This window comes from Netta rufina (genome assembly GCF_964035555.1).
Source record: "Netta rufina genome assembly, chromosome: 2".
Classification (NCBI taxonomy): domain Eukaryota; kingdom Metazoa; phylum Chordata; class Aves; order Anseriformes; family Anatidae; genus Netta; species Netta rufina.
In genome coordinates this window covers 47,520,172-47,543,201 of record NC_140124.1, presented here as the reverse complement: position 1 = coordinate 47,543,201, position 23,030 = coordinate 47,520,172, and the positions used below count along the sequence as shown (strand labels likewise).

The following is a 23,030-nucleotide window of genomic DNA, read 5'->3' as shown; positions in this document are numbered from 1 at the left end:
AGTTGTATTGTTGTTGTTTGTTTCTCACTACTCTAGTTTTTTTAGTAATAGGTAATTGTTATATATTGAGTGGTAATTCGTGTCGAGAAGATGGTTGATATTAATAAAGAAGGGGCAGAAGTGGGAGTGTGGCCATGGGGGTGGGCAAGCCCAATAGTTGATGATAACATCAGACTCTTAACGATGAGGCCATCAGGAATGTAAAAGAGTTTAGAGGGAAAAAAGAAGGGTGATTCAGGAGACGCCATGCCATCTCTGGTTGCTTGTTCTCCAGCCCTTGAGGCGTGGAAGTTTCTGGGTGTTTGCCGTTGTTGTTATATGCAAAATTGTTTGACCAATAAGAAGTTTTTTTGAAAAGGACTGCTGTGGGGAGAAGGGAATAAGAGGGGAGCCTGCCCTCAAGATAAAAAAAGGCAACACGATATAATGAAGTTATGTCATTGATAAAGAGGCAGAAAGAAGGAATGAAAAGGAACAGGCGACCAGAACGGACACCAGGACAGGAACAGGCACATTGATCGCCTCATGAAGATGGGTTTGGCCAAACTCAGCAAACTGCTCAGAGAAGCTCGTACAGAAAGTCGCTGGAAACAGGCGCACCGGAGCTGGGAAGCTCAAGCTGAGAGAAGCGGACCCGGCACACAACTGCCCCTCGCTGTTAAGCAGTTGTGCGTTATGGGGAATCGTTCGTCCTTAGAAACAAAGACTGTCCTGGTAACCTTACAGCTTATTCTCCTTATTAACAACTGGACAGTTTATGAGCCTGAAATATGAGACCAAACTGAGGTCAAGGTGTGGGACTCTGCAACTAAAAACGACAAGGTTGCAGTGGGATTGCTCAGCACCTGGCGAGCAGTCTGAGGCCTTAAAGAGCCATGTGGAGCCACAGTCAGAAACGTGTGGTTTGCCAGACAGTGAGGGAGCTGCGGGCTCCTTTACTGATCCGACTGCGACGCCATCGGCCCCTCTGCTGCTACAGCCATCGAAGGCTTTTGCTGTTACGCCCCCTGCTGACCTGAACGTGCCTTTTGACCCAGGCCTATTGGCCCTGAAAAGGAGATGGATATGCTTTTCTTCGATCTGGGAAGAACGGGATACATAAGGCCCGAAGACCGAGTTGCTTGATAACTTAAAGCGAGACATGTTGTTCAAAAGGAATGGAAAATGGAGACTTGTATGTAATCAAGAAAAGGAATGGAAAATGGAGACTGTTAAGTCATGGAACTTAAAGGATTGTTTGTTACCTTTTTTGATTGTACATATGTATAGGCGTGCTCGGGTTTAGTATGTAAAAGCAATGTTCTGTATATTTAGAATGTTTGATGTTTGTATGTGCAGTGGAGCGTCGACTCCCCGCACACCCAACACTGTTTACTTGCCTTTTATAAATATTCCTTTTATAAATATTACTAAATTCAGATTGAGACTTAATTTATAACAGTAATAAATTATATTAATCTCCCTATGCTGAGTCTGTTTTGCGCGTTACAATAATTGTTGAGTGATCTTCCTGTCCTTATCTCAACCTTTGAGCCCTTCTCATCATATTTTTTCCCCCTTTCCCTTTGAGGAGGGGGAATGAGAGAGTGGTTGTGGTGGAGCTTGGCTGCCCATCTGAGTAAAACCACCACAGCCTCCCACAACCAAAAGGCTGGTACCTGAACATACTGGGTAAATATTTAGGTTGAAGTTATCAGTAGTGAAACCAGGACAATTGCATTACCAGCATTAGGTTTCGAAAGAACTGAGTTGATATTTGAGAGAAGGCATCTCAGGCCTATCTTTTTGGCTTTCACATATACATGTATATATGACTTTATCTGAAAGTCATATATACATGTATATGTGAACTCTTTCAAAAGGTTAGCTTGCAGCAGGCAAGGAGAAATGAAATGCATATTTTCAACACAATCCACACAAACCTGAACTTGTGCTTTGGAGAATAGTCCTAGAAGGGTAGGTGGAATTTGTACCAAATTATTTTCCACAGAATTGCAAAACTCTCTCTCTCAAAAAAAAAAAAAAAAAAAAAAAAGTACCAAAAGGTGCTTGTTCTACAGTATCAGAAAGGATGTCCTTTCTAGAAAATTAAGTTTCAAAACTGAGAGGAGAAGTTAGGTTCATTTCAGATAAGGGCACTCTTGTTTCACATGGCCTCACAGAAGCAAGTGGTGATCTCCCACCCGGGGGCCAGGCTGTGTCAGTTTTCTGCCGCATGTCGTGGTTTTCTCTGGAAGTGTTCAGAGACTTTTCCAGATATATATACCCTCCAGACAAAACCAGGCAGAGCAAGAGTTAAGCAAGCGCATGTAGCAGCCAGGGGCTGAAATTTCCGTGGGAGGACGTGCCCCTGCTGGCGGAATGGAACTGCAAGCAGCTATTGGCCCTGGCACGGAGGTGGCAGAGGGGGCTAGGGTCTGCGTGTTGCAAGTAACCAGGAAATTGCTCGGGTTTGCTTCCTCCGGGAGCCGCGAGATTTAGCTGTAAAGAAAACATCGTCAGAAAGGAACCGGTCCAGATTAATTCTTTGGTGGTTATCAAGGTAATTAGTTTTCTTCTGTAATTAAGTAAGTGGGAGGAATTTATTCTGGGTAAAATGCACTGTTAATTTCAATTGAAAGCAGAGAGAGGAAAAAATGTGGAGGTTTGTTTTGCTACGATTCGGCTAAATGAAGTCATAGAGCAGTGACAGTCAATGAATCTGAAAGTAAGTAGCAAATCAAGCTCCAAATAAGAAATAAGGCTAGCGTAAGAAAACAGTGACACTGAAGTTAATAACTACAAGTAGTCCTGTTTATTTGCCTATTTGTCTCAATCAGTCACATATTCAGAGTTTTTTTTTCTGCAGTGCAAGGACCTGAACTTGATATCAGTGCACATACATTATAACAATATGTTATATCTGGTTATGGATGTATAGATACATGAAAGCAGATAATTTTATGTAAATAGAAAATGAGTGGAGAGACAGCTTAAAAAAAAAAAAAAAGTCGGCACTACTGCAGATGATACTAGTCCAAAACCAAAATTGTCATATGCTTAACAGGTGTTACATTTAGCACACTGGACAAGACATCCTATATCTGAATAATTATGCTCAGGAGCAAAGCATTCAATCTGTTAAAATCTATTCACTTGATGGCTGGCCAGCCAAATTTGGCTTATAAAGGTATTCATCCAGTTATTGCTTCACATGGACATCGCCCTCACAGAAGTGTGGCATACAGACAGAGGTACAAGACAGGTGCAGGTAGTGCTCTTCAGACCAAGGTTAGTATCTGGAGAGCCCCTTTCCCTCTTCAAGATTTCCTTAAATGTATTTACAGTACTGCTATCAATATAATTTTTTAATATTGTACTTGGTACTTGCAGAAGCCCAGTTCTTGAACCAAGGCTGCAGTCTGTTCCTGTCCACATCAAACATGGCTGAAACCGTGGCTTACTCAGTGTATCCACAGTAATGAGCAGAGTAATTATATGTGACTTAACCTGTTTTGTGTGAACAAGATGGTTTGTTTAAAGTTAAATCAGCTCTTGATGTGTTGTACTGTGGCTTCCCTATGAGTCTATAAACTTTTCCAAAGTTTAGAAAGTGCTTCTAAAATAAACGTGGGTTTGACTATGACCATCATGAGTGGTATATTTTACCAGAGAAGGAAATGGTGATGAAAGCAAATGGCTTAACACAATCCTGCTCTACTGGCATCTGCCAGCCAAGTGAGCATGTCCAGTACCTAAACAGTTTTCAGTTTTCCATGATGTAACTGCAGAAGATTTAGTTGCCACCCAGTCTGAATAAGCTTCTTCAGTAGCATCACAAAGCTGGCTAATGCTGTCACAATATGACATTAAATCTTGTCTTTTATTTTATGGGTCATTTCTGGAGAATTAAATCTAATTTCGCCTTCTAAGGCCATGTTGTGTGATACTCTAAGAAATACACAGACTACAGCTGGGGAAATTTGGACAATTTTCACAACCATGGTGGGCTGGCTGATTTCAAAAGACTTCAGTTGGCAAGAAATAGATGAGATATATTTAAGAACTCAATATTTCTTTGCTGTATGGTTGCAGGATACAATATATTTGCATGGTCTGTTGCAGGCAAGACTGGTCTCAAAAATTTCTGGGAAACTGAAAAATTTTAGTATCAAGGACTGTTATCAATGGGACTTACACTGTCACCTTTAGTGCTCTTCCCCAGTGGTTCAGCAAGTAGGCACAGGTGTCCAAAAGATTGACTTTTACTGCTAAATTTTGCAGGAAGTAAGTTCAGGTGAAGATATTTAAAACACTGAAGGCAAGCAGTGTAGCAGTTGTCCAAGGATGATCCTTCATTGTGCAAATTTTTTAGACCCGAACCATTCAAGACAGATGTTTGTCAGACCTGTCTGAGCCCCAGTGCCTCCCTACACTACCTACAGCTTCACCAGCTGTAATCAATAGACAGGAAGCTTTCAGCAATTTTCCAGCAGAAGTTTCATACCACTGTTCATATAATAAATTTGTGAATAAGACTGAGAAGCTACCAGATTTGTATGAAATCAGTATGAATTCAGGACTAAAATGAAACTATTTAAGAGCACCTAGTAGGAATTAAACTGGACTTAGATCCAATGGGGTGGATATTCCTTGGTGTTACAGCCTAATTCAGCACTTAATGAAGATACTGGAACATTTCTAATGTAAGAACATGCTAGTATCACGTGATAGTGGATTTATTCTGTATTATTAAAAGGAGTATTAGGTTCCATTACCTTCCTATTTTACAGATGTGAATTTAAATGATCAATGCACCGTCACTGTTTTAAGGATGTTCTACTAAACAACAGTGTATTTCTCCTATTCCTCTATCGTAGGCCATGTCAGAACAGGAGTTGCCAGGTCTTTTGATTCTGGATATTGGAGGAACTTATGGTGTGCAAGAAAATATTGTAGCACTTTTGAAAAAACACTTTTGCCTTATCACCATGAAGGAGTTTCTTGAAAACAAAAAAGAAATGAGCAAAAAAATCCAGTCCGTTTTTGTGTCTGAGTGCAGGCCAACTGTTGACCAGGAACTTCTAGAAAGTTTGCCTAATTTAAAGGTAATTGGAAACTCTGGGGTTGGAGTGGATCATTTAAACTTGAAAATGATTTCTAACTTCGGTGTGAAAGTCACCAATACCCCTCATGCCGTTGCTGACTCTACAGCAGATATAGGAATGGCCTTGATGCTGGCCTCTGCCAGAAGACTAGTTGAAGGTAATATTTTAAATCTTCCTGGATCTTATGTATTTCTTTGGCATATCTCACGTTCCTATGTTACAGATGATCTGTCAGAATCGATATTGGGGATGCCTTTACAAGAAAAAAACTTTCTGAGGACTCAGTTTTCAGAGGCCTCTTCTTTTCTCATGTCCCACTTCTCTTTAAGGCAATAGTGACAAGAGTAAAACTGTTTCAGTTGCATCTCTAGAGCAGGAATGAGTATAGCACTTCATTTTTTCCTGTTTCTGTGAAGAGTTTGTCTAAACCAATGGGTTTTATTCTGAGAGTAGTACCAGCATTATTAGTGAAATAGCTGATAATCCTTTTGATAATGTTATTCCAAACTGCACCACCAACCTTAAGTTATGTGCCTAAATGTAGATCCTTTCTCCCCATGCCCTTGCTGTGTAATGCCCTTTGGGGGAGGAAGGTGTCAGTAGAGACAAGAAAGAGAGACAACAGGGACAAGATTGCCTCTGCCTTGAGACTCAGAATTTCTGTTATCACTGCTGCATACCTGAGTATGAAGTTACTCCTCTTTTCCCTTGATGTTTACCACTGTTGCATCTTGCTGAACCTCGAGTCTGATGTATAAAGCCTCACAGAGATCCCTGGCAGAGCTGGAATCTGCGGCGTACTTTCAACCTCACTCAAGCAGTACAGCTGTTTTGGTTTATGGTCCAGCAGATAGATTATGAGATTTGTCCGTGCTAAAAAAATGTGAAGTCAATGCTTGTGGGGTGGTAAATGACCCAGAAGCTAGTTTTGATCTTCAGAAAAAATATTCCAGTCACTAAAGGTTAATTTCCTGAGGAGGCAATTCCTCCCAGGAGGATACCACCTTCTGGAAGCCCTTCTGTGTCACTGGATCCGGTCTTGGCTGTTGCAGGGAATGGCACCATCCAGGCCTGTCCATAAACTGGTCAAAATTCATCTTTAAATTAGTTAGGACATTTTTTAAACAGTATTTCTGAACCCTGCTGTAACAGTGAGATATTTTTTTTCCTCTGATTCCCAACCTGAATTTATGATTGGTTTGTACCCACTCAGCGTGTTTTTACATTCAGGCTCCCAGATAGCAATTTCTCCACACACAAAGTATTTTGCTGTTGACTGGCTGGGAGTTGAAGTTTCCAGGGCGACTCTTGGGATCATCGGGATGGGCAGAATTGGGTATAAAGTGGCTCAGAGAGCCAGAGCCTTTGACATGAAGATCCTGTACCACAACAGGAAGCAGAGGTAAAAATGTTTATTTCCTGTGTGTAGTTAAATTAGTCTGGGGGCAGTGTTGGAAGCTCTGGTCTGTGTCCCTGTTCTTCGTAGTCATTTGTGACAGTTGTAAGCCACATGAGGAAATATCACCGTGCCTCCACATCCTCACTTTGCTTCCCTGCTGCTCCTGCTGGGAAGCACCTCCTCCTCACCTTTGTGCTCACTCCTCTCTAGTTAGCTATTTGTACTTTTGGAGAAAGGGTTGTGCTAACCTTTTTTAAGGTGTAGCTGAGACAAACCAGACCCTGTCCTGCCAAAATTTTCTCTCAGGCTTCTGGCAACATCCCTGGCCCAGCCCAGGCTGTCCCTCAAGCTGTCACCCCTTTCCTCAGCCCAGACAGTTCAGTCACCACACTAATGCCAAGGATCTTAACTTCACATCATTTTATAGTTTCTTTCTTTTCTTCCTCTTTATCCCTTTTCCACCACAAGACCTGACATGTCAAGCAAAGAGAGAGTCTACAGGGACTGTATAGGCACAGAAGCAGGAGAGAAAGAAACAGGGGCCTTCTGCATATCCAGCCCCCTATACCTAATATCACCTATGTGCTTTGATTTCACATTTATGCAACTCTACCAGTGTCCTACCACTCCTCAATCCTGTTGTTCTTTCAAGGCCACATCCTTCCCTCCCTTCTGCTATCTGTTCTTATCAATGTCTTTTCCTTTATCCTGGCCTCAGACCTCTTAATATTAAGGCTGCTCAAGTTCTTTGTTAGGACTGATTGATTGTTAAAGCCGATTCAAAGTATTTGTGTCAAATTGGATATGCATTTTTCCTTCAGAAGAAAAGAGGAGGAACAGGCAGTTGATGCCCACTACTGTGAGAAGATGGAAGACTTGCTGCAGCAATCTGACTTTGTTATGCTGGTTGTGAACCTGACTCCTGAGACTCACAAAATGATTGGGAAAAAGGAGCTGGGGCTGATGAAACCCACAGCCACTCTTATAAACATTGGCCGAGGTAGGAATATCTACCAGAACCGGTTATGGCTCCATAGTTAAGGTTGTGTTTTACCTGATTATGTTGGCATTCCACACTCCAGCGTCAGTCTGTGATATCCCTGTGTTGTTTGAGTCACAAAATAGCTGGAAATATACAAATTAGTGACTTGCCGTAATTCAGATACCATGTGTTCAAAGGTCCTATGGAATATGGAAATGTCCAGCAGATGTTCTGCATCTCTGTAGCCTTAACTTGAAGACATCTTTTTTCATAGTGGAAATAACATTACTCTTCATCAAAGGTTGGATGATGAACGGGGTACAAAGGAAAACATAAGCTTCAACTGGAGCAGCTATGTGGAAAAGAAACCTGATATGGGATTACAGATCTGCTGGTACTGAACAAATATATATAAGAGCAGACCTGGAGAGACTATAAATCAGTAAACAAAACAGAGATAAAAGAGTGAAAAGCTCAAAGGAATTAAGTTATTTTCTACATATAATAACACAGGAAGCAATACTATAGAATAATACAGGAAGTAGGCATCAAAATGAGGAAAATACTAAGATCTCTGACATCCCAGGAAAAAATGTATGCATTAGACCAAAATACACCTCAAATTAAAGGTTAATAAATAAAATCTCATTATGTTTTCTTTGGTTAATGGTTATTAGACGGACATTCTAGTTTCTAACAAAACAAAGATCCTTTAATTTTTCTCACTGGAGTCTTGAGACCTTTTCCTGCTGCCAGGTAAAAATGCGTTCATTAACTTGTCATGATAGAAAGATATTATTTCAATACAGGTGCACTTATTGATCAAGATGCATTGGTAGAAGCTCTCCAGAATAACGTCATTAGGGCTGCTGCTCTGGATGTGACATACCCTGAGCCTCTGCCAAGGTAGAGAAACCTGTTTTCCATTCTGTTAATCTGCAATGTTTTAAACTGTGAGCAAAGGTGTGCTCATAATCTTGATCTCTATGGGGAGTGTCTCACTGTTTAAGAGCAGAACCTCAGTTTATCTTGAACAATCACAAGTAAATGACAAACTGTGCCCCTCCCCAAATCTAGAAGTTCTTTGCCAACCTGACTGACAAGCTAGACAACAACACCAATACAGAGGAAGGACAAATGGGAAGTGAGCTTCCCACAGTTTTCTGCCCATCCTGTGTGTGTGGCACCTTTACCTTCACATGCCATTGCTGTTTCCTGCGGTTTGGTCCTTAACAACTGGCATGTAACAGCAACAGAGTAAATTCGATGTGTAATGCATTCTGTTTGTTCTGTTTCTTGCAGAGATCATCCTTTGTTAAAATTAAATAACATCATTATAACCCCTCACATTGGAACTGCAACAGTCCAAGCCGTCCAGATGATGGCAGAAGAAGCAATAGCAAATATTCTGGCAGTTCTCAATGGTCAACCCATTCCAAGTGAAGTGTTTCACAAATGATGTGGGCCAGATGACACTGCTAAATCTCTTATCTATAAGAAGGCACTATTTCCTACAGTACCACTTTTAATTTTTTTTTTAAAAAAGTAACTGTTTCTGCACTGATGATGTTGTCATGATACTGCAAAGCTGTCATCTCACTCGACTTACCCTGTATTGTCATTTACAATTCTGAAAAATAAAAAATTGATAAAAGGATTTTGTTTGAAGGTTTTAAACTGAGCAGTTATGTGCTTCGATATCTTCATTATTTCAATGAGTATCCGTGTGTTGTTCCTAGTACTTGCAAGTACAATAATGATAAGCAAGTGCATTGAGCAGTTAGCATGAGACTCTCAAATATATTTAAGGTGAATCGAGCATTAATATCCTACAGAAACGTTACCATATCCCGAAACTCTTTTTAGCCAATATTTCAATATTCTATTTGGATGTCAAAACTCTCAACAAAGCAAACTCCTTTGAAATTATTTTAGTCCTAAGGTTTTCTACTGTAAGAAGAACTCTGCATCATCTACATGTCAAATCAAAGTGAAGCCAGCCACTGAAAAAATATCTTTGATTTACCTGACAGGATCCTCACAGTAAATTTAGTTCCTCTCTGCAGACAGCAATTATGTGTTTGGTTTTTTTTCTTTGTTGAGCATGAAACAGTGGTAGTTCTAGCAGTGAAATCAACTGGATGAGGGCACAGCCTAAAGCAAAATTTGTGATCAGGGCTAACTTCCAGCCAAAGGCTTTTTTTTCTTGCATTTGCCTTCCTATCAGCAAGCAATACAATTAGAAAATGCAGTAAAATATTTGTAACCTCCATACAACCATGAAGACTCTTCATTATTCTGGAATACGGTGAGGCTTCTTGATGTGATGGTAAAATGAAGATTTAGCACAGTAACTTTAGACAAGCTAAGAGCAAGACATTCACATGCAAATAGTGAAATACTGCTAACAAGGCAGCAGTCGGCATTGCTATAGGGGATTCCAAGATTTTCAGACCTTGAACACTGCCCTGCCCTCTCCCCACCGGCAGCTCTTTACTGAATTGCTATGGAAAATTCATGGTGACTGTAAAAGGTCTATTTTTTTTTAAACAGCTGTCTATTCCCAGACTGCCTTTAACCCTTAAACAGATGGTCTCTGATTCCTGAAGGGGGAAAAAAAAAATAATTCAAGTGCTTAAATCCTTGTTTGAAAGTGCTTGCTTAAGCAACTATTATATTGTTAATTTCTGATCGCCTCAAGAGAAAGCGCTGCAGTTAAGAAGTCACTGGTGTCTCTTCAGGACATGAAGCTGCAAAAGTCTCTGCAATAAAACATTTAAAAATTAACCTGTAGCACAAAGTTCATGACAAATCTATGCAATTTATTTTCAGGAAATGAATTTATTTTCAGGAATTTTAAGATTTGGTTCAATGTAAGATATTTAGACAGAGTAATTTATGATCTCAGGGTAGGAAAGGAGATTTGTACACCAGAATACTTACGGTCTGAAACTCAGTAATTAATCAGAAATAATTGCATGTTTTGACCCTGGTGACAGTGATATAAAACTTTACAGCCCCTAAGGGACAGAACTTGTTCAGACTTCACTATGTGATACTGGGGTGTTGGTTTTTATTTTGTTTTGGTTTGTTCATTTTGCTTCTTTGTTGTAACACAGTGAAAACTCAATAACTAGTTATGAAGCAGGTATTCTTCATTAGGGCACCGGGTGTGGGAGGCATCGCTCCGCCTAACACACACACACCAAGGGTTACTGGCAGTGTGCTTATATTAGTGGGACAAATACATATTCAACTCATTTCCTGTAAGGCTCTTGCATATTCAACTCCGAAGATTCATTAACATAGGTTCCCGCTTCTATTCGCATGCATACTGGAGTCCTTGGGTGGTCCTCCAGTGTACTCTGGTGGTCTTTTGATGAAGGCCAGAAGTCTTCCTTGCTGCTAAACTCCTGACCTTTCCTTTCTTTGACAGACTTCAGCAGTCAAGCCAGTTCTTGCTGGTTCTATTATCTATGCATACAGTCTTTTACATACAATTATACAACATACAATTGTGCTAGCTAAGACCTACGGAATCAACATCCTTTATCTTGTTCCCTGTCTCAGTTGCGTATAATTGATGGTATACTAAAAGGGGTGATTTCTTTTCTTGGCTCATTTACCTCTCTGTTCAAATATGTGGTTTATAAGATTTCTTGTCACAGTTGTCATGAAACAGGACAAGAAAATGATGATTCTTTAAAATGTCTGGAAATAATTATGTGCAATTCTTCTGATACTATGTCTTTCTTCTTTGTGCAGATTATGGAAGGAGGAGTGCTCTCTGGACTTTTGGTAAATGAAATTGGTGGAATACCTGGGATACTTGCATGGCCACATGGAGTTTCTGAAAAAAAAAAACACAATTCTACCTCATCACTGTGAAGAAATTTCTTGAAGACAGAAAGCATTTGAGTAAAAAGGTCCATACAATCTAATTGTGGTGGCACAAACCAGTCATTGACCAAGACTTCTACCAAAGCCTGCCAAACTTGAAAGTGATTGCAAATTTTAGAGTAGGAATGGATCACCTGGATCTGAAACTTGTAGGTAGTTTTGATGTGAAAATAGCTAATGCTCCATGTGCTGTTTCTAGCAGCACAGCAGATACAGGGATGGCTTTGTTGATGACATCTGCTAGAAGACATAACTGCTAGAAGGTAACATTTCAGTTCTTTTGTAGCTTCTAGAAATCATACAAGATTTACATACCATTAATTTGACTTTAATGGAGTTGTTTATCTGGAGATATTCATAGTGCAATCAAACATAAAAAATAAGCATGTTGGGTTAGCAAACAGAATAATTTGTATTTTGATATCACAGAATCATTTAGATTGGAAAACACCCATGAGATCAAGTCCAACCATCACCTCACACTACCAAGTCCACCACTAAACCACATGCCTAAGTGTCACATGCACTAAATACCTCCAAGGATGGCAACTCCAGCACTTCCTATATTTTATATATCATAAATATATCAAAATTGTTACTTTATACACAAACACATATTTCAACCACGTATAAATAAAATCAAAGAGGTTAATTTTTCACAGGTCACCAGCCTGGGTTGAAAATACTTGAGCAGAATCTTATCATGGTGTACTCAAATATGACTTTGTCATTTGTGGACAGGGCTTGATCTTAGAGGCTGGAATTGAGTAATTTAAGAGGCATCAGGGACTGACAAGGCAGGCTGCTCCAGTTTCTGCTAGTAGCATCCTTTCCAGTTTCATTTATTTATTTATTTATTCATTTTTTTTATTGCTGTTTTCCCTGATAGACCTATCCTTGGCTTGGTTAGAATGTCTTCTGCTTCAGGAATGGATCCTTCAGATTTATCCTGTTAAATTTACCTGCCTTTGATTTGCCTCCTCTACCACAGGATTCATAGAAACTCAAAGGAGTGATAAGTGTCTCCCCCCAGATCTTTTTCTACCTCAGAAGAAGGAGACATATTAAAGGGGAGATTAATGACTTGTTTCCACCTCCATAAACTATCCCTGGCAGCATTTCTCTGCTCTGGCATGACTGAGTTTTTATCCTGTGGCATATATATATATATATATATATGGCATATATATGGCATATGTGTATATATATATAATATGTAGAGAAATATTTTTATTATTATTATTATTTTCACTTTCATAATATTTTGCTTACGTTTTAGAAGAGCTGGCAACATTGTAAGACTGAAACATCAGAAGCCTTTCACCTTAGTAGCAGGCTAATAAACTCTGTTTCTTTGTGCATGTAAGTTTATTTTCTGTTTGTGTAACCATACACAATTTTGCAGGTTTGACAGATAATCTGTGGAAATTACTGAGAAGTGATTTTTAAAGAAGTCACATTTCCCTGTCAAAGAAGAGTGGCAGAGATGAACAGGAAACCTGCTCTTATTCTAAATAGCATGACCAATATCTGGTGTTATTCTCCTCATAACATTTCCAACCTCTGCAGCGTTATTGGCAATAATTGTTTTGAGTACTGATGCAGAACAGGTCAATACTCTTCTGAGTCTAAAGCACTAAAGGGATTTTTAGGGGAGATTACATCAAAAGGCATTTAGTTGTATGGTGAGAACAAGTGGGGAACATCACACACATGGCAGGGAAAGATGATATATTAGGGAATAACCTAGGAGATTACAAAAAGCATTGCTATTTAAAACTGTGTTTGTGAATGTTAAACATATGTGTTGTAGTAGCACCTCAAGCATAGACTATTTTTTCTTGTTCCTCTGTGTTGGACCCCATTCAGTTTTCATATTGGAATGGTTTTTGTGTACTTGAAGTTTACTGAAGTTCACTGTGAAGCTTATTTTCTAGGAGTTCGAGTTACTGGAGCTACTCTGGGAATCATTGGCACAGGCAGCATTGGGTGTAAGATTGCACAGAGATCCAAAGCATTTGAAATGAAGATTTTTGTGCCACAACAGGACACAGAGGTGAAGACCCTAATTACAGCAGAAATTGCCTTTTAGATAGCCTGTACTTCCATTTCAAGGAATTATGTCAGCACAGCAAGGAATGGAAGAATAGGGCCAGGATTAAGAGAAAAGAAAAGAATGGTTGCATCAAAACAGTCTTGTGTTTGCATCATTTACTGATTAAACAACACTTGAGAAGTTAATTTAGCTTTAATGTTAGAATTTCTATGGTTTTCTGGAGAAGTGAGCAGAAAAAGGAAAATCAAGCTTATACCTTTTTAATTCTTACGTTTTACCATAGTGACATATAACTCTGCTGTTTGTTTATTTTTTTTCCCATATGTCAAAGTTCAGGATTGATCTTGCTGAAATTCTGAGTGACTGAAGAATTAGAAAGGGAATACTTAGGAAAATCTGAGGACTGATTAAATGATTGCTGATCTGATCTTGAGAAAACCTTGTTTCTCTTCAAGTCCGTAAGAACTTTGCCAAATATTTAACTGGATTTCACTCTTTATTACTTGCCCCGTTTAAATTGCACATCTGGGAATCTGAGCTTAGTTAGAGATTTGGCAGGGGGCTCTGATATAAAGGTGAAAAAGGTTCCCATGTACAACTTAAGACATCTGCAACCAGACTGGGTGAAGCCAAGAAGAAGAGTAAATATTTACTGCTATAGATCGTGACTTACCCTGAGACAGCTTTACTCCTCCCTGGTTGAAGGGAGAATCTGCAGTACTAGTACCACTGTCTTTGAGTGATTTTCGCCGTACATAGACTGCAGCAGAAGTGTTGCTGCTCTAGCTAGTTCTAGCCAAACCACAAGGATGGAAATCTCTAGCCATAAGTCTGGAAATCTCTAGCCATATTTGAAATTACTGTTACTTCAGAAATTATAACAACTGAGCAAACCCACATAGGAAAAAAAAATACTAGAAAACTCCCTCCTTCAGTTCTTGAGAATTTATAAAGTGATCTTTCAGAATTTATAAACCATAAAGAGAAAATAAAGCACAAATTATTATTTTTTTCCTGCTAGTCTTCAATACCTTCCTCTGTTTAATATGTTTTGCTCCTTGATATTCATCTAAGAGTGTAATGACGAATTATCAGTGCACAGTGCAACAAAACTACCTATTTTAAAGTACATTTCCATGTTGTGTGCTGAAGCAAGATGCATTCTGAGTGCTACAAAACTGGGGTAATTCCAGTCTGTTCTTTTCCCGCTTATTCACTGTTTATTGACTCAGACACTAAAAGAAAACAACAAAATGGATATGTTAGGAGACACGTGGTCCTAAGTGACACTGAAGTTATTTTCTTCATGTTACTTCTTTCTTTATTTCTAGATTAGGGGTGAGATAATTCAAAGTCATTCTCTTGCAATCAGGAGCAAAATGCTGTACATGTAGTCTCCTATCATTGCTTCCTTAGTTCCCAAAGTCCAGGCAGCTAAGTTTACAATGAACAGCAGAAATGGCAAGTACCATTTTTTACTGTGAAAAGTTCAAATTAAAAATCTCTGTCTACTTTGGTAATGTTTTGCATTGAACACTTTATTTCATGAAAGTCCTGGAGCAGCCAGGGCCCATCATAAATTGCCAAAGCATTTTCTTGCTGATTCCTCTCATCACCGAATGACAGGCTTGCTGGATGATGGCAACAGGATGAGGACCAGCAGCACACTCAGAGGTCCCATGGATGAATTCTCGTGAACCTGACAACTCTGTTTTGAGTGATTACTGCATCCTGTGAGGTGCGCCTTTCCCACAGAGGATCCTGGAGAACAGACCATGTGCTGACATCCTTCACAGTGCTTAGCCCACTTACAGGCACTAAAATAAGCCAATGGACCCTGCACCACAGTGGCTGAGAGGCAAGCGTGCAATCCATCCCCTGCAGTAGGACTTGCTACCTTGCAGAATAAGGGCCTAAACAGCCAGCTGACACTAAACACACTTTAATCTGCCACCGGTTTGTTTCATGGATGAGATAATCAGGCTGTAGGTGTTGCAGTGTGATCTCTTATTTCCCCATCAGGAAAGAGCAGGAACAGCAGGATGTTGGTGCCATTTACTGTAAAAAGATAGTTGCTTTGATCCAACAGGCAAATTTTGCAATGGTGGTGGTGAGTCTGACACCTCAGACACACAAGCTGATTGGGAAAGGAGAGATTGACCTGATGAAACCCACAGTTACTCTCATTAACATCAGCTGAGGTAATATTAAGAACAGTTCACTGGCCTGAGTACAAAACATGAGCCAGCTTCTGCTGTGGTGCGTGCAGCACCATGCTGCATGAACCACACAGCTGGTGCATGTACTGCAGGCAGATCAGACATGGTGAAAATTTCTTCCTCTACCTTTCTGCTCTGTTTTCTGTCTCAGATTATTACCTGAAAATAGCAATCAGAGAGACTGTTATTACAAATTAAGTGCCATAGTTGACCAAGAGGTGCAGGTGGTAGTTCTGCAGACTGTTTTTTTGGGGCTGCAGCTTTGGACATCACCTGCCCGGATTCACTGCCCACGTTGTCATCTGTGCTTATTTCTCTTAAACACTGAGTGAGCCCCGCCAGATGCCCGGAGGCAGAGGTCTGGCAGAGACAGCCCCTACACTCCTGGCTTTTCTGTGAAAGTGCTTTGAATAAGAATGGGAGGCAGCCCAGATGCTGGGACTGATAACAGGCCAAAGGGAAGTGTAGGCGGCAGGAAACAACAGGAAGGAACTTGTGTGCCAGGGGAGCAGTAAACCACTCCACAAAATCACTTTTTAAAACTACATCGGTGTTTCTCTCAATTCTTTTATCTGAAGATGTAACATACCATGAATGTGTGGAAGTGGCTTGAATCATCACTCCTTCTTAGACCTGCTGTATTGTCCAAAATTTTCGCTCCCCACAGGCTTGTTTCCCCAATACAAAGCTGAAGTATATCTTGGGCCCAGAGGCTATGGGCATGTCTACCAGCATGGTGCCTCATAGAGGCACTTTCTCAACATTTGATGCATAAATCCTGGATTTTTGCTTAAAAAACAGTAACATCGCTTTGACTATTATTGTTTGGTTATTCTTTGGCTAATTGTGTTTTCATTTTGTTGATCCAAATTTGTTGATTTGATATATAAAAGGGTAAGTATTGTAGTGTACTTTGAAATGTTCCCCCCCCCCCTTTTTTTTTTACTTTCAGTACTAAAATTTGGTAGACTTTCTTCCTAGACTTATAGCTAGAGCAAACTTGTGTCTTCTGCTTTACAATGGTCCTTTGATCTCAGGCATTCTTGCATAAGCACTAAGTTAAAAGATCATCTATTATGCCTCATCAGCAGACTTGCAAGAGGTTGATGTGGAACATGAAATGTGTAAGCATTAAGTGTTTATTGCTTTTTTTTTGTTGTTGTCTTTTGAAAGATCAAAAAACCCTGCTTATACTAGGAATCCAGTTAATACGCTTTAACTCCGTCTTGCTAGTTAATGAATTTTTAGTTTAAAGTCTAACTGTGCAAACTTGAAATCCATGTGAACAAATGTACTCCAAAGTCATCAAGAGGATAACAGTTTATGGCTTTGTATAATTTTGTATAATTATTACATTTTTTTATTATCCTTTATCTCTTCTTAGTTATTTTACAGAGGACCTTGTGTTGAACTTGATTGCTTCTCTGTATAGCATATCCAAATGTGTTTGGTAGAATTGGAGGAGATGCAATTGTATACGATTGCACCATCTCAGAGTGTTGCAGTGCCCAAGGGAAGCCCAGAAGTTTGCAAGTGACAGCTATATCTCAGCTTGGAAAGAAAAGAGATCCCCTGGCCCCAGGCAGAAGGAGGGATTTCTGGCTCCTGAGCTGCTCTCGCTACACAGGTCAGGTCCCTCCTTGAGTGGCTGCTCGTCGCCTTTATATTAGGGGGAATCACTCCAGCATGTATTTAGTGAACAAAATACTGAAGCAGTACTCAGCAGCCTCCGTTACCTGTGATTTATGGTGCAAGTCACCATGACAGGAAAACGTTTACACATTTCTCATCTGTGATAGACACAGGACTGCCTATAACAGGGGTGACAGCTGCCATGAACGACCACTCTTAGCCTGTCCCGGCTCCTTAGATCTCAGAGGAGCACTGGGAGTATTCTCCGTGCTTGCAATGAGATCTGTCACGGGTGTCTGCCGGTCAGAGACTCCTCATGAAGCAGTAACTCAAGCGCACATAGCTTTATGACCCACCAGAGGAACAGGACCATGCCTCCTACTCAAAGAGGGTATGGATGAAAGGAAAGCAAACATGACATTAACGCAAAATCTTCTTTATTCTGAAAGTATCAACAGCACAAAAGCAGCACGCTTCTGAAAAACCAAATAGATATATGTACACGGTCTGAAGGCAGCAGCCGAGGCCACGGGCAGCCTGACCTCCTCCCAGGCACCTCTCCCAGGGGACAGCACCTCCTCCTGCTCCTCCTCCTTCCCCCTCAGCCCCGATTCTCCCCGGCAGCGGCGGCGGCGAGAGGCGGAGGTGAGCGCTGTGGGGGCTCCGGCCCGCCGGGGCCCGGCGGCGGCCGCCCCGCCTCAGGCGCCCGCAGGGCGGCCCCGAGCCCGGCGCTGCCTCAGCGGGGCCGAGCGGCCCCCGGTGAGAGGGGAGCCGGCCTGGCTGGGGGCGTCCCGCAGGGCCATGGCCAGGGCGAGTCCTGCCAGGCGCCGGGCTGCCCTTCGGGAATGCTCTCGTCTTCAGCTCCACCTGCAGGCTCCTCGGGAAGGCGGCGAGAGTCCGCAGAGGGGGCTTCATGCAGGGCTCAGCCCGCCCCGCCGGCTGAAACAGCCGTGAAATGCGTGCTGCAGGGCTGGGGGGGAAGGAGGGTGCTCATCCCTCCGAGCAGAGGTGTCAGGATACTGAAGGAGATTTGAGGGGGAAGAAAAGGGCAATCTTACATTGAGAAAGTAAATTGCTAACTCCAGAGTCCGTAGTTAACAAATTGTAGTGGTTTTATTCAACAAGGCTTTTCCTGAGATAATCTCATTCATGCTTTTTTAATCGACGTGACTGCATATATGGAAATCAAAAGCAGAACTTGGAGGCTAAAAGATAGTTTTGAACTCTTATGGCCACATTCGTAAATTATTAAGACGCTGGCCTCTGAATGGACTGAACATTGAGCAGGTGTAACATATGGTAGCTCTTTTGGTCAAGTGTTAGCCTGGCTGGTATGCTAGAAACAATAATGTGTTCTTGTCTTATTACCAAGGCTGTGTAAAAACTGAACACAGAAGTTCTGCGTGTGGAAGTGACTGTCCTTAGCCAACTCTATCATCAAGTAAGAAAAGGCGTGTTGATTCCTATTTTTAAAAAAGGTATAATGACTCACTTAAGGAGATGTCCTCTTGGTTTCTCGTTTTTGTAGGGCATGGAGGATCAGAAGCTGCCTTGTGTGCTAATTGACTGTATAGGAGAGAAGCATGGAGTATATGAAGATCATGCTGAATTACTGAAGGAACATTTTTGTCTCATCACCATGAAAGAATATAATGAAAACAAGACAATTCTCGGCAAAAAGATCAGAGCTATTTATATGTGGTATCACAAACCAGTTATTAATGAAGAATTACTCCAGAGCCTACCTAACTTGAAGATAGTTGCAAGCTCTGGAGTGGGAATAGACCATTTGGACCTGAACCTCCTCTCCCGCTATGGTGTGAAAGTGTCTAACACTCCATTTATTGTTTCCACTGACACTGCAGACTTGGGGATGGCTTTGATGCTGGCATCCTCCAGGAGGCTTGTGGAAGGTAATAACTGAAATGCTTTCGGCCTTTTTAAAGAAAAGCTGGCTGTTCAAAACATGGAATTAGAAAGTGTGTGCTGCTGTGAAGGTAAGCTTAATAGTAGCAATACAGAAAAATACGAAGACGGAGATGTTAATCTGTCATGCTGATGATGAGAACTTGCACATGGTGTATTCAATTTCTGAACAGATATATTATCAAGGTAGATACATTCCTTTTTCCAGATGGCCCTGAGTTCAGGCTTCTTCTCCTTCAGTCCATAGCCACTTACTCATTCTACATGTTCACTGCAGTCTTGCTTTTCAAGTTTTAATAAACAAAGTTATTTGCAAGGAACCCTGAAGCCTGTCTTTGCCAAGCTGATACCAATTTGAGTCATTATGAACAAACTGTCCAGAAATTTGTCCACCATGCACTGTATTTCTTCTCCCTGTGAGCTATGTTGTTTCTGTAAGATGGCTGGGAAACATATTTTGGCTTCGCTGAAAGTCTTTTGATGGTACTACAACCTATATTTCATCAGTTACATTATTCAGTGCCTACAGCATAGGTGATATCTGTGGCACTTTCAGTTACATTAGTGCTGGTGATGAACTTCCATGAGTAGGAAGCTGTATTGCTGAGGTGCATTTTAATTGAACAATAATTTGTACTGCAGACAAAGAAAGACTATGAGTAGGTTTGGTGTTGTACATCAAAGTGAGGTTGCTGCTTTGGCCTTCCTTTCCCTGTCTTCCAAAAAGAGTCTGGATACACTTATATCCCAAGCAAGGAATCAATGTAAGAAATTGTGTTGCCAGTGCAGCATTTTTTGAGTCTTGTCCAGAAACACAATAGCATTATGTTATTGTTCCTCTGTTTCTGTGTTGTGTTATGATAAAAAGTAACCAGATGCCAGGAGCCGTACAATTCTTTACATGACATTTTCCTTTTTTTTTTTTTTTTTTTTCTTTCCCCGAAGGCTATCAAATGGCGGTTTCCCCTGACACTGAATATTTCCCTGCCAATTGGCTGGGGGCTGAGGTTTCTGGAGCTACTCTAGGGATCATTGGAATGGGCACCATTGGCTACAAAGTGGCTGAGAGAGCCAAAGCCTTTGAAATGAAAATATTGTACCACAACAGGAAACAGAGGTAAAAACAGTTACAGCTCCATGAAAAGTCTACTTTGTCACTGCTTTTGAACATTATTCATAGCTTTCACTGACAAATTAATCTCGTATGCCCCACGTTAGGATAGGATGATGTGTTCTCTGCATTACTGTTGAATATTGTAGATGTTAGGAAGCAGCGAGGGGAGCTGCTCCCTAAGTGATAACATGGCCAGCAGGGCAGAGGCCTCTCTGGCCAGGGCCCAGGTGTTCAGCACAGAGACCATGGCCAGGTTCATCCAAAAGTCCAAGCCATCAGGCAGGTTCATGGTGAGTGGGCTGGGCTGAGACCAAACCAGGGAGGTGCTGTGACGTACATGTAGCAGGGATGCAGGTAGAAATACCTCAGTCATCCTTTTAGAATCAGCTGGCCACGAGAACTGGACTTGCCAGCCCTTTGGCTGTCTTCTGTATGAAACACACATGCCTTTCTGTGTACCTGTTTGGCAAGGCCTGCTCCCACATACCGTGCCTCATTTACTTCTGTGGGAACCTGGCGGGAGCAAGGCAATGCACGCCCTGATTTATCCTGATACGGATCAAAACGCTGTCTGATCCTACAGTAGGTAGTTTCAGTGAGACAGCGCTGATACTCATAGGAAGCAGAGTGCTGGTGACACAGATTTCTGAAAATTGCCCTGCCCTGCCTCATCTGTTTCCTCAGCAATTTTCAGATGAGTTACTTTTCACAGGGAAGGGAATTCATGTCAGACATCGGTTTTGCATTTGGGTTGGAAAAGAACCAATTCCTACATCCGGAAGCTGTGGTATAAATGCATTTATTTTATTATTTATTCATTGCATTTATGTGCATTTCTTACTTTCCTCCCATGGGTATAGTACTGCACATGTTTGTATAGTGCACTTGATATTGTGGGAAACAGAGCTTAAAATTTTTCCTTATTGAATTTCACTCAGGTAATTAGCTAGCTGCTTCTTAATGAAAAAATGAAGAAGCATTTCCTCTAATGCTGATTTGAACTTTTCCTACAACTTGTTGCTTACGATTAGACTTTAATTTTCTCCTCCTCCCTTCCCTCCCCTCCCAGAAACAAGGAAGAAGAAAATGCTGTTGGAGCCATCTACTGTAAGAAGATAGATGATTTGCTCCAGCAGTCAGATTTTGTGATACTAGCTGTGAACCTGACACCTCAGACACACAAACTGATTGGGAAGAGGGAACTACAGCTAATGAAACCCACAGCTACTCTCATTAACATCAGCAGAGGTAGGGTACAGTATAGATAACTGCCAGTGAACCATAATGTAGTTTTATTAAGTTTTTGTATCGAAAGACCTGGGAAAATCCAACTCCAATAAAGAGTCTGTTACTCTGAAATTTTCAATTAAATTTCTGATTACTAGATTATTTAGCCCATGGTCATATCTCAGCAAAATATTTAAGCATTTCCATAATGAGTAAGTACGTCTCTAAAATGTTACTGAGTTTGGAGTGTCAGAAGCCCGTGTGTATTTATATAATGTCTTACTTAAGCGTTTTATTTTCTTCTCTACTTAATGCAGTGTGCTTCCTAACATAGATCTAGGTGGCAAAGCTCACTCTGAAGCCTGGTGCTGTACTTTATTTTATGCTGCTACATCCTGCCTTTTAATATTCCCAATTGTCCAACTCTGATGTGTGTACCCAAGCTTCCTCCCCCTGGTTGAGCACCCTCTGCTGCTATTTCTGCTTTGTGAACATCACTAGCTCTACAATTTGCTTAACCATCATGCCAAAAAAGATGGTGAAAGAACTGTGTGGAATACAAAAATGAGAGTATCTTTCTTACTGTAACCTAGGTCTGGTTGTAGATCAGGATGATTTGGTGGAAGCCCTTCAAAACAAAGTTATTAAGGCAGCTGCTCTGGATGTGACATATCCTGAACCTTTGCCAAGGTAGGGCATGTAATTAAGTTAATGTGTGTGCATACAAGTTTATGGGCATGTGAGAAATTACATAATCTTGTTAATAATCCTGTACATAATGCATGTGCACTAGTCCTGCTGAAATGATGTCCCCAGTCCTTCTGTAGCAGCCAAACAAAATCCATGCTGACTCATTTGAAAGATTTATTAAATAAAAAGCTGCAAGCCAGGTATCAGTTTGAACTCTTAGTACACTAAAGTCATACAATTAGTTTTTAATTACTATTTTAAGCATCTTCAGCAGGTGCTGAAGAAGCACGCTCTCTGATTGAATACCTCAGCATTTCTTTTCTTTTCCCAGGGATCACCCTTTGTTAAAAATGGATAATGTTTTAATAACTCCTCACATTGGAAGTGCCACCAAAAAGACACGCCTCCTTATGATGGAAAACATGACTGAAAGCATACAAGCAGCTCTTACAAATCGTCCTATCCCTTATGAAGTATTACTGTAAAGTGGCTTGCATTTAATGTTAACATCAGTAGTGTTTATCCTAGTGTGAGGAAACAGTAATTTGATAATGTTTCATGTAATTAGCCTATATATGTTGTACAGAATAAATGTAGAAGTATGATTTTAATTAGATGGTTTTAATTTATGGGTTTAGTGGTTTTAATTTATTGAAATAACAAAAAGTGATTCTGTGTGAAAAACTTCCATATTTTGTCATGAACTTCAGTGAAAAACTCAGGAGTCTAGTCTTAAATTGGTACGATTCATGCTGTTTGCATCCTCTTAGAATGGCAGATCAACGTAACACTAAACCA

The 23,030-nt window shown here is 40.7% G+C and overlaps 1 protein-coding gene across 1 annotated transcript; it reads left to right on the top strand.

The window, feature by feature from the left end:
* Positions 1–2,446: 2,446 nt before the first annotated feature.
* On the top strand, positions 2,447–22,236 carry LOC311206335 (uncharacterized protein; the record flags this gene model as incomplete). The annotated part of the gene is made up of 14 exons (XM_084281615.1): positions 2,447–2,542; positions 3,047–3,270; positions 4,860–5,244; positions 6,318–6,489; positions 7,308–7,486; positions 8,278–8,374; positions 8,771–8,912; positions 11,234–11,266; positions 13,272–13,424; positions 17,789–17,920; positions 18,804–19,188; positions 20,147–20,318; positions 21,385–21,563; positions 22,136–22,236. Exons 2-14 carry the CDS (start codon positions 3,094–3,096, stop codon positions 22,234–22,236), a joined length of 2,307 nt encoding a protein of 768 aa, XP_084137741.1. The 5' UTR covers positions 2,447–2,542; positions 3,047–3,093.
* Positions 22,237–23,030: the final 794 nt, after the last annotated feature.